The 12,200-nt window shown below is 43.7% G+C and overlaps 1 protein-coding gene across 1 annotated transcript in view; it reads right to left on the reverse strand.

Annotated features, from left to right (window-relative positions):
• Window positions 1-10,024: 10,024 nt before the first annotated feature.
• GRIN2A (glutamate ionotropic receptor NMDA type subunit 2A) overlaps window positions 10,025-12,200 on the reverse strand; it is a 262,766-nt gene continuing 260,590 nt past the window's right edge. The window contains exon 12 of the mRNA XM_054993141.1: window positions 10,025-11,824. Coding sequence (XP_054849116.1) covers window positions 10,025-11,824 — 1,800 coding nt within the window. The remainder of the gene's footprint in view (window positions 11,825-12,200) is intronic.

The raw sequence follows: 12,200 nt of genomic DNA on the forward strand, positions 1-12,200 counted from the left end.
CATAGCCCATCTAACCCAATATTATGTACCCTCTCTTTTCTAAAACGCTGGCAATGGAACTTAGGACATTCTGCATGGAGAGCAGGTGGTCTATCCTGCCCCAAGACCTCTCCCCTTGACACAGGAGGTTGCCTTATAGGGCCAAACTACACAAAGTGTTTTGAATTAGTTGGATCAAGGGAACATTGCACATGCAACTCCAGTGAGGCAGATAATCCCATCCCCAGATCTGTTTCAGAGTGGGAATATGGCACAAAGGAAAGGCAGGAGTCTGTCTTCCCCCTGCACCATGGTCCCGAGCAGAATCAGGGCCCCCCCCCCCACCCAGATTTTTCAAACACTGCTGCTGAGGAGCTGCAGGGAAAGTGAGTCAGGTCTGGAACCCAGATCCAGCCTGTTAAGAAATACCCCGTCATTTCTCCCTGAGTTAGCCATTGTCTCCAAGATCTCAGGGAGAGAATGGTCCTTCCCAGGGCCTGCGACCTGACACCTAATTGCAGGTGCTGGGAAGTGAACCACAGGACTTCCTGCAAGCAAAGCCGAAGCTCTGCTGGACCCTCCCAAGATCTGCAGTACAGTCTGAAAATCATGGTACTAAAGAATCAAGTCGAATGATCATAGTTCCTTTTTTCCCATTTTCATATCAATTGGCAGAAATTATCTTTATTAGAAAAATGAAATTTTCACTTATTTACATTTTGTACATCTTTTACTTGGCATGTGTGTTTTCTCCCACTGGTATGTACATTTCAATACACATTCAGATCCCCCCACTCTCTTATCGTCTTTTCTCTCACTCTCTCTTTTGCCCTTCTACTTACTTTAACAAAAATGAAAATACAATACAACTTGAAGACAACCATAATAATTATATATCTTTTTCTTCTATCATCAAAAGTTTGAAGCAAACATTTGTGAGGGGTTTTTTTTGTAGATATGCCTGAAAATATTATTTATACAATATTAGCACTTAGTCATGCATTGGATTTAAGTATGCTGGAGGGGTAAACTGTTGTTAGACAGAATACAGAACACAGAAACACCCCCCCCCCCCAATTCCTGGATCACAAATTTGTGTTGCACTGTGTTAGGACATCATACCCGACTATCCATGGAAGATTTGTAAAGAAGTCTATGTGCAAGTACAGATATTCTGTGTATTTGTGAATATTGGAATGTGCATATGTGTGTAACAGATTTAGAATGGTTGAGTTTAAAATAACAAAATGCCACTCTAATATGATGAAAATGCCTGTATTTTATTTTCTGATGGCCAATTCACATAAGCATGCTTGTTGCTTGATGTTTTCTTAATCAAGTGTAGACATGCTTATGTGAATTATCACTGTAGGTTTACCGCTAGTGATAGAATTTTCTTATCAGGTTGGTTATATTTCCTTCTGCTAGTTTACCAAGAGTTTCTTTGCACATTAGTCCTTTGGGGTAGGTATACGTTTATTTTGTGCACACCAAAATACAATGGGCAAATGTGATGAATGCACATTTCCTAGGTACACTCATAGGAGAGGAAAGATTGGCTAAAGGTCCTCATGGAGAAGGCGCTGTACAAAACAGTAAAACAAACAAAAAAGGATCCATAGCCCAAATTGAGCAGCATTCGCATCCAGAGCCTCCCCAAGCACACTCTCCAAAAAAGGCATACAAGAGTAAATGGTCAAAACCACAAGGCATCTGAACCACATGCAGGCACAAGTCTTTGGGGAAATGGAACAGGGAGAAAGTGTCAGCTTTCCGCATGCTATGGCCCCAATCCAAACTGGAGGAACCAGTGGCTGCTATTTATTAATAAACTACAAACAGAAGAGCCAGCCACAAATCTTCTGGTATCTCATCAAACTCAGCTTGCTTAGAAGTCAGAACCCTTGTGCATTAACTGTACACATGAGCACCTCATGGTATCAATGTGGCCACAAAATTCCCATACAAACAAGGTTAACTGACCAGTCTGAGTTTGCATCTACTCTCCATGCATGAATGGCATTTCATACATGGCGAAAAGGCCTGATCTGGTATACAATTAGGACTCACTGCATTTTGGTCATTTCCAATTATTTTTGCACTCAGCAATATTGTGAATATTTCTTTTGGAGACTGCACATAAATGCACGCATACTATTCAGTGAGGGGGCAGGTAGGGCTGCCAAGCTCCCAGTTGGGGCAGGGAATCCCTGTCCCCAGGTCTTATTGACACCACTGCTGGACGCCGCGACCAGAGAAAACAATAAAAATAAGGCCTCATCTACTTGATGATTCCTAGAGCTTACCAGAAGTACTTTATGGTAAAGCCAGAAGTTCTTACCATAGTTTCCTGGAAGCTCTAGGAATTGCCAGAACTCTGTGTTAAAAACTTCCTGTAAATAGATGAAGCCTAATATTTCTAAGTTTTCTCCTCAAACACGCCCCCCACAACAATCCTCCTGCTGGTTGCTAGACAACCCTACTGGGAGGAAGGAGCATCTTTTGCTCCATCCCATGTAGCTTCTTCTGAGTACACACGCTGCAGCAAACCTGGGTTTGTCACTGCATTGTGTGTGAAAGAGTACTGCTGTGTGGAGAGAAGCCAAGGAACAGCTGTCCCTGTGTGAAGCCCTTCTATCCTTTTTAATACCAGGCCTTCACCACCACCACCAATCCATCAACTTTTACATTGATGTATTCCTACTTGCAAGCCCTTGCGTCACTTTGCTATGAGCCTGGAGTTTTATGTTTGTGTTTGAAGGATAACTTTCTCAAGGAGGAACAGCAAATTGTACCCAAAGATAGGAAGCTCAAGGGAATGAGTTTCTAGATTTCTAACTGTTGGCATGCTTGTTGAACCTATTTTGTATAACATAATGTATATTGGTTGTTGTGGATTTTCCGGGCTGTATAGCCATGGCCTTGGCCTTGTAGTTCCTGATGTTTCGCCAGCAGCTGTGACTGGCATCTTCAGAGGTGTAGCACCAAAAGACAGAGATCTCTCAGGTGCTACACCTCTGAAGACGCCAGTCACAGCTGCTGGCGAAACGTCAGGAACTACAATGCCAAGACCACGGCAATACAGCCCGGAAAATCCACAACAACCATTGTTCTCCGGCCGTGAAACCTTCGACAATATATCGTAATGTATATTATCCTGTAATGAACCTCCCGCCCACCCTATTCCCAGAGATCATGAACAAGATAGGCAACCTTTTTAAACTGTATTTTCTGAGAATATTTTAATAAAGTGACTCCGTTAAAGAAATCAGTGAGGCACAACGAAACATAAAGACATAAAGCAAGGGAGGAGAGGGGAACCCTTCACCATGAACACCGCAAGCAGCAAAAGTCTGTGGCACGATCCTCGGACGGGCTATAGTGGAGAAACAATCAAGAGGTTCCTGCTTGCGAATCCACCCTCAGCTACTTCCTGCTTTCTAACTCAAAGAACTAGAGGTAACCCCCTCCCTCAAGGTGGACTGCATATATTATGTCGCGCACATGAGAGTTGCACTGCTGCATACTTGACTTGTTCACCAGGAAGGCTTGCCTCTCCCGGCGTTGTAAAGAAAATGCAAGAGGCACAGAAGCCTCTGGAAAAAGCTGCAACAAGCCCTCAGACTTTGCAATGACACTTGCTTCAGAACATTCCGCAAATCACATGAAATTTTAGGGCACATGGTTAGCAATTAGGGTTGCCCACTCTAGCTTGGGAAATTCCTGGCGATTTGGGGGCGGTGTTTGCAGCAGGCAGATTTGGGAAGGGTCTGGCCTCCAAAGCTCCTCCAAGGGAACTGATCTCTAGCCTGAAGATCAGTTATAATTCTGGGAGAACTCTAGTCTCCCACGTGGAGGTTGGTGTGATGTGATCTGTAGGCACCACTGCAGTAACACATCTCTCACCCAACCACCTTCTTTTGTGATACAGGCATGGGTAAGAGCAATGCCCTTTGACCACTTTCTTTGGCATAGTCTGTGGATGGGTGAGGAGCAATGTTTTGTCTGCTGGGTTTGGGACATTCAGCTTTTCTCCATACAATGCACTGAGGAGCGATCCTGCATGCACGCGCACATTTCAAGAGGACTGACCTAGATCCTCCCGCTGAATTGTATCTTAAGTAATCAATCACCCAAGAGATTTCAGGACACAACAAAGTTCAGAGACTCACAGAACTACCCAGACAAGAGTCTGGAAGTATCTGTGAAATTTTCACACTATGTTCCCCCCACTGAAAAGGGCCAAGACACTTTGTCTACTTTGCAGATGAAGCTGCAGGGTACTGAGTCATTACTGACTCAGCTTTGAAAATGCTGGGGATTGAACCTGAGACCTTCTGTATCCAAAACAGATGATCAGCTGCTGAGCTACTCTCCACGCCATACTCATGTTCCATGTTCTACTTCTTTGGTTATTGCAGGAATTTGGAGCAAATGAACAATGTTATTTTGTGTTCCTCTGATGAAGAATAAATTGTTTGAATTGCGTTGGGAATCATTCATTTCTTTGGGGGGAGGGAATCCGTTTTGTTGGGGCTGCTGCTGTGGGTTGTGCACCCAACTAGTCAACTTTTTTTAAAAAAGTTAATTATTTGGAATGTATATACTCCTCAAATCTGCAGGTAACTGGTACTGCCTTAAAAGAAGTCCCCTTATACCCGTCTCAGAATGGGGAGGATATGCTTTTTCTATCATTAATTTAAAAACACAGATGATTCAGCTATTTTATCCACCTGCACAATTGATTTCAAACACACGCAACTACAATTTCTTCTACTGGTTCTTCTTTTTCATACAGAAAAAAACCAGTTTCTGGGTTTGGGGAGGACTTCCTTCTTGCCAAATCCCACAGCACCCTTCTCTGACTGCCCACCTGTCTATAAGGCAAATATTTATTTATTGTAGCTTATGCTACAATAAAGCTGGTTAGTCTTAAAGATGCTACTGGGCTCTTTACTATTTTGCAGACTCTGGTCTGACCCTCTAACCACTGAGACCTACTGGGTCTCTGGAAGAAATCATGTTCATAATGTTTACACAATCCACCAACAACCACTATGTTAGTCTTATGTTTTTCCTGGGTTCAGCAGTCAGACTTAAAAGATTTTGTACAAACCACCAAAGCTCTATGTGAAGCAAGCCATTTGAAATTGGGTTGGCCCTTTCAGTACAAAAGACAAGCTTTAGAATTAATTTAAAAACATGTCTCTTAGGAAGTCCAATCAAAAACATTTTCAAGATTCATATTTAGAACTGCAGAAGCTTCTATACCAAAATCTACAGCTTCACACAATTTCTTTATTTCAACTACTAAGACAAAGAGCGATGTGGAGTTCCTGCTGCAGGCCCATCTTTATCTTGAAACCTCAGTGCCAATTAAAAGGTAAAGGTGCAAGCACCGAGTCATTACTGACCCATGGGGGGACGTCACATCACGACATTTTCTTAGCAGACTTTTTGTTGCCGGGTGGTTTGCCGTTGCCTTCCTCAGTTATCTACACTTTACCCCCAGGAACTTGGGTACTCATTTTACCGACCTCAGAAGAATGGAAGGCTGAGTCAACTTTGAGCCAGCTACTTGAACCCAGCTTCCGCCAGGATCGAACTCAGGTCATGAGCAGAGCTTGGGCTGCAGTACTGCAGCATACCACTCTGTGCCACGGGGCTCTTACCAATTCATTAAGGGGAGGAATTCTGCAGGAAACTATTTTTTATTTAGAGTTGCTCAACTCTAGTTGACGTGGTTGTTTTGGGATAGGGAAACGGTAACGTCTTCTCCAGCAGCGGCTCTGTTTGCCTAGTGGGGCAAAACTAGTCAATGCCAAAGCAATCAAGGACCAGCTTTTGCTTAAAGGTAGCTGCAACAGCCAAAGAAGACAGGATCATATGCCAGTAATGGCTAGCAATGGCCCTTTTGTCTCCAAGACAGCATAGGTCTGCCAGTTCCCAACACCATTGCTATGCTGTAGGCAGCCTGGCCACAGCAAAAGGGGTGGAACAAGTACATGAACTGCACCACAGCATTCAATAATACTTACAACACATAAAGATTCCTTTCAGAATCAATGGATGCAAAATCAACTTAAATGCATGGGTCATGCTATAAAAAGCTGCATTAGGCAATAGTTGAGAATTTGCATGTGCCCCGTGGGGTGTCTGGTTTTTTACTTTGACCTGCAGCCCACCCACCCCCCATCATCATCATCATTAACAAACTGCTTTTGAAACTCAATTTCAAATGTACTATGCACTTCACATGGCAGACAGGAGACTTGGCCAAGTACTTCAACAGGGATGGGCAGTGTTCAGTGGTGAGCCTCTAAGGGCTTATGCTGGGGTCGTCCAGATTTCATCGGGATTACTCTGTTGGTGCTCACAGCCTTGGAAGTTAGGGAATACCCAGTGAGTATTTAGGGGTAAAAGAAATTCAGTGCCCCACCCCTCTGAAGAGCACATTTCTCTTGGTGGTCTATAGATAAATCACTTAAGCCATACAGAACTCAGTGGGACTTACTTGTGAGTGTATGTGCCATTTATGTGGGGGTTTTTTAACTTTTAAAGAAAAATATTTTCCTACACTTAAACAGGGGAATTCAAACGTGGCATTTTTTGGAACGGAAGGAATTCCATTGTTGAAATAGTATATTTGGCGCCGACAGGGTGTGCTTTCAATCCTACCCTCCCCAAAGCCCTGGATGGCAGAACAATTTAATTTTGGTCTTAGTTTCTCCATTGTCCTTGCTTCAAAAGTGGTGAATTTTCACATAGTGCATTTTGTATAACACAGCATAGATTACGTGTGTGTGTATAATACTCCAGAAAATCCAGAATCCAAGCCTGGATTGTGTCCCTAGATTAGGAAACAGCCCCCCCCCTTTCCAGGGTTATTTGACATAAATGTTCAGAGACAATACACATCCCCTTAGCATTTCCTATGACAACATAATTACTTCTATTATGTGCATATACTAAGTATTTAAGATGCGCTTGATTAGAGAAGTCAAACATGTTCAAACATACATACATGATACTCTAGAAGAAAACTGAGTCACTAAAAAGAAGTGCTGGACCTTCCAAAAAACTTGCACTTGAGATGATAACTGTGTTCCTGGTGGAGTCCATTCAACATACATGGCTGTTGGTGTCACAGGTTAACAACTGTAGTTAACATCAACATACAGTTAATTGGATGGAACTTCTATTGAGTTGTAAACAACGAGCAACAGTTACTTGGGTGGCAAAGGTGGGACCTTTTTTGTGGGAGGAAGAAATGTGAGGAAAAGGGGAGAGAAACAGGAATACTATACAGCCCTGAGTTATCATCACCAACAAGGGAGACACACAAACTCGTGTACACATTTAGGTTTCAAGTTAGATTATGAGGTCTACAGCTTTACAGGTGTAAGCTCCATAGATCAATACTTAAATATATTATTTCCTGCTCTGCAGATCTTCCAGATGCAAAGTTGGACTGTGGAGTTTCCTACAAATTGATTTTGTTACCAAGAAAAGTACATGAAACATAATGAAAGCATTTGGACACCAACACAAGCCAAAATCTTACTGGGCTCAGTAAGATGGGCCTAGAGTTTCCATAGTGTTCGTCTACCGCCACCCAACTGCTCTTATCCAGAATAGCTTCTTAGGTGGATTGAAACATTAAGAAGGTGGCACGGGTGCAATCGAAAAAAATGCATCCATGTGGGGAAGAGAGGGACTTCATGCAGCAGCTAGAACTTCTGTAGGGCACATGATGGATCAGACCAGGTAGAAAGTCCCCACATCAGCCATGTGTGTGAGTGCAGAGGATGCCCTCACACATGTAAACATTTTCTTTTTTAAAAAGATGCCTGCTCAACTGTGCTCAGGATCCACCACCCGTAGTCAGCAAGACCGCTTTCAAGACTCTTCAGTGTTTGGAAAACTTCAGCTTTAAAGTGCATTCCGTCCAAGGTCTATGCTAATACATCACCATGATCTTCAAAGGAATTCACAATGGATTGTACCACAAGGGGAACAACCCACCTGAAACTTCTCCTTCTGAGCCAGGATCACAGGACACATTACAGAGGAGAGACCATTTCGAATCTGCCACACAGCAGCCAGGGAGAATTGGGCGCAGTGGCTCGCTAAACCAGTTTGGTTTATAGCCTACAGCTTGGAACGATTCTCAAAATAGGATTACCCCCCTTATTCTCCTGGTCCTGCTACTGTGCCCTCAATTCAGCCTTTAGCACTGGAAGCTTTTTCCTCATCGCGTCATCTCCATTACCTGGTAAAGCTTCACTTACATTTCTCTGGCACAAGAGCAGGGCCGGTTGCCAAGGAAGGCAAACCAACCTCAGAACGACAGCCGTAAAGGTGGAACTGGCTCCAAGAATCATTATAAAGAATGAGAGTGGGCCAAACCCCCCTGGAGCAATCTCAAGAAGAAAGGAAACAGCCAAGTGCTGGGGGAAGGAGGGGATCTGGAGTTTTAAGCCAGCTGTCCCCTGTAAAGTGCTTTAGTTCCCAGCGGTATCTCTACAAAAACAGTCAGCCATCCAGGCCCCTGAGCCATGGTCTTGAGTCAGCAGTCTATCTGGGGGAATGTGTGTGCTTAGATCTCAGCACTACCTGCAGGTTGCCAGGCAACCAAAAAAAACCCCACAGCCCCTCCGATCAACTGGCAGAAAGGAGTCTCCAGACTGGCCAAGCCAAGATGCTGGGTTTTTTCCTCGCCTGGTCACCAGAGTAGTATTTCCCTGCTGTTCTCAAGAACCCCAGTTCACTCCACGTCTAGTCCTGGGTAAAGATGCCCACAGGACGTGCCTTGATTTGATAGGGGTTAGTGCGTCTTAGAAGTGGAGTAGAGGAACAGGGTGATGGCCACATCACCCGGCTTCCAACTGTTACCTGGACCTGGGACCTCAGTTACCAATTTGGCAAAGCTTAATGCAATTTTTGTTCCTTTCAATGGGGTTTTGGTGCTGGAGGAGTTCGTGGTGCGACTGCAGCCTTGGTCTCTGTTAAGACAGACAAAGGTGAAGACGATATTGTTTCCATTCATGGGCCCTGAGGATTTTTTTTTTTGCTTTTTTGACCGTATTTAAAAACAAAGATGAAACTAAATCATAAGATACAGATATATAGTGTTTTTTTTGTTAAAAGAGCTAACTCTCTAATCTCTTTGACAAGTCTTACCTTTTGTCAGTGTGCAAATGCATTCTTAGCTTGTTTTTGTTCTTTTTTTTTGTTTTGTTTTGTTTCCATGTCAAACTACATGCATACCATATTGCTTATTCTCTATTAAAAATAACGTTTGGGAGGCTAGAAATACACTAGGTGAAAGTGCTAGAAGAATTCAGTCTGATGGACAAGGTAAAATAACCCTCTATGTAGAAAATTTCACATAGTTGCCAACATGAACCGGTGCTTATCCAACAGAATGACTGTTGATTTCACCACACCATGAATCCATCCCAAGGGCTTATCTACACAACAGACTTACACTGGTGTAATGGTAATGCCCTTTTTCTAGGCAACCCTCAAAATTGTAGTTCCAAGGGGAGAGCTCAGGAAAAGGGAAGCCTCAATACCCTCTCCTAGCAACAATTTCTAGGAGGCTTCGAGAGAAGCCATGACAGCTAAATCCAATACAGGTTTGCAGTACAGATCGGCCCATAGGGTGGAGAACTTTTCTTTGATATCTCCCACCCTTTGTCCCTCTCCTTCCGTTTTGGTACAGCGAACAGACATACTAATAGTGATATGTATTCCACAACTTGTGGAGAGCCACATTCACAATGATCATCAACCAAAACAGCCACATTCCCTTCAATCCCTGGTATGAAGCCTGCACTTTTCTGAAACAGGAGGCAGTTGCCACGCTGGGGAACAGAAGAGCCACATGTGGCTCCCAAGCCCCTGCATATCCCTGTACCAATTTGATATATGGAAGGCATTGTGAATCCCCAATTCCTGTTATACTGCTAAAGATGACCCTTTTTGCCTCTAGGATGCTGGCAACTATGTTTCCCTACAGATAAAGGTGATAATGAAAAAGCTAAACATCTGATTCAAGGCTAGGCATCTTCTTATACACGCGTCTATTGCTGCAGGAATTTAAAACTCGTGGAGTTGAGTACACACTATTCTTATTGGCAACATAAGGCAACCCATGCTCTGAAATGTACATGTCATTGTGGACCCGGCCGTCTCTGGAACAGTACGAGGCGGTCGATTTTAGCGACGACCTCGAGTAACTATCGTATCTTGCTTTTAAGGATTGTTGATAAGGGTCCGTAGGGCTCCGCCCGAGAACTAAGTGCTGGTCATCGCAATAAGAGTGCAGAAAAGGGTTCTCAGCTGAGCGGTCGGAATACAGGGACTTGATCCTCTTACCATCGTCCAGAGTGCGTGAGAAAAGTGGAGTCTTGTTGCTCAAGAGTTTGCTTTGGGGGGCATTAAAGAGGGTTGCATAAGGGTTGACTTCGAGAAGCTTCTCCTTCTCTTTCAGGCTGATGCTCCGAGCGGGCCTCCCAACATCCATTTCCCTGCATTTGTCGAGAATGTTGTCATATGAATGCTGCCTGCTCATCTTCAGCTTGCTCTTTTTGGGAGGCTGGGTATTGTTATTGTGGACCCATTCATGTCGATACAGGTCTTCTCGTTGCGTAGAGTTGGCTGCTTCCTGCAACATCTGGTCTTCCTCGATATCGTACAAGTTCCCCATCCGCACACAGGCATCGCACTTGTAAGGTGAGCGGCTAGAATAGTGCCCGGCATAAGTGGGCAGGCTGGAAAGGCAGCTTCTGCAGTGAGTGGCATTCTGCCTGTACCTGTCATTCACCTCACCAAAAGAAGCATTCTTGTCTTTAGCACTGTAGTGCTTTGAATACAGCTTGTACTGGTCATTGTTTGGAAGACTTTCCTCATTTGGCAAAGGAGTTCTATTACTCGGCTCAGCATTCCGGTAGTTGTCATTGTGGTCCTGGTAAACTTCAGAAAACTCCATCGTCTCTGGAAGGATAATATTCTCAATATACTGGGGGCTATCCAGATGAAAACCTCGCTCGTTATCCGCATCTATAATGTAAATTTTATCTCGAGGCAAAGATTGTTTATTTTTCAGATATGTCAACTCAACTTCACTACAATCCTTTGGATATTTTGAGACAGGTCTTTTTTTCACGTTGTCCTTGGATTTGTGGTGCTTGTTGTTGTTTTCGGGTTCCATGTGGCAAGTGGCTCGGCTTGAAGTGTCTGAAACATCCGAGCGGATGATCTCTTCAGGGAGGTACCTTGGGCCTTTCAAGGAATGCTGTCGGTTTTCCTCAGAAACATTCTCCCTCTGGGAGCCCTGCCGAATAGATTCTTGGCGGAGAGATTCTTGTCGCAAAGATTCAACTGACTTCCTCCACAGTTGCCTTGGACGTGAGTTCGCTTTGGCTTCAGCTGCGACAGCTACTTCCACGGTGTTGGGATTAGATTCATTCAGCGTAAGGGGGTGTTGCCCTTGGAAAACATAATTGTTGAGGTTGTCTTTGTGGCGGTTGCCAGGAAAGGTCTGCAGCTCGCTCATATTATCACCGAAAATGTTCTCCTTCCCTGAGAAGGGTCTGTTGTCTGAGAAGATCAGATTCCCCTTATCTACCATCATATCCATAATTAGAGATCCCCTGTGAATGAAGTCAGCTGTTCTTTTAGGGGAATTGAGCCTGGAAGGATTCATGTCAGCCAGATTGGTCATATTCTTGGCTGATCGCAGGAGTTTTAACATATTTGTCTGAGAGCTTGTCAAAGTGAAGTCAGGCGATTTCTTTTTTTCCTCAGTGTGCACTCCATGAATGCAGCTGTATATGCCCTGCAAGAGTTAAAATGTAACACAGATGAAAATCCCCTCCAACAATACTGAAATTTATGCAAGTCATTATTTGTAGGATTAGACTTAAATAACATTTAATTAAGGTAATTTCAGGTAAGTATCTGTCTTGGTTTGCAGTAGAATAGCAGGATTTGAGTTCAGTGGCATCTTAGAGACCAACAAGATTTTCAGGGCATAAGCTTTCAAGAGTCTGAAGAAAGGAACTTTGACTCTCAGAAGCTTATACTCTGAAAATCTATTTATTTAAGGGACAAACCACACAAAACTTTTAAACAAGTCGGGTCTAGGTTCCCCAAATCTAATTTGCTTTTCTGCAGCTCCATAGCAGCTGTGGGGAATACCATCTTTAAAGTCT

The sequence above is a fragment of the Eublepharis macularius genome, chromosome 12, assembly GCF_028583425.1.
Source record: "Eublepharis macularius isolate TG4126 chromosome 12, MPM_Emac_v1.0, whole genome shotgun sequence".
Taxonomy (NCBI): Eukaryota; Metazoa; Chordata; class Lepidosauria; order Squamata; family Eublepharidae; genus Eublepharis; species Eublepharis macularius.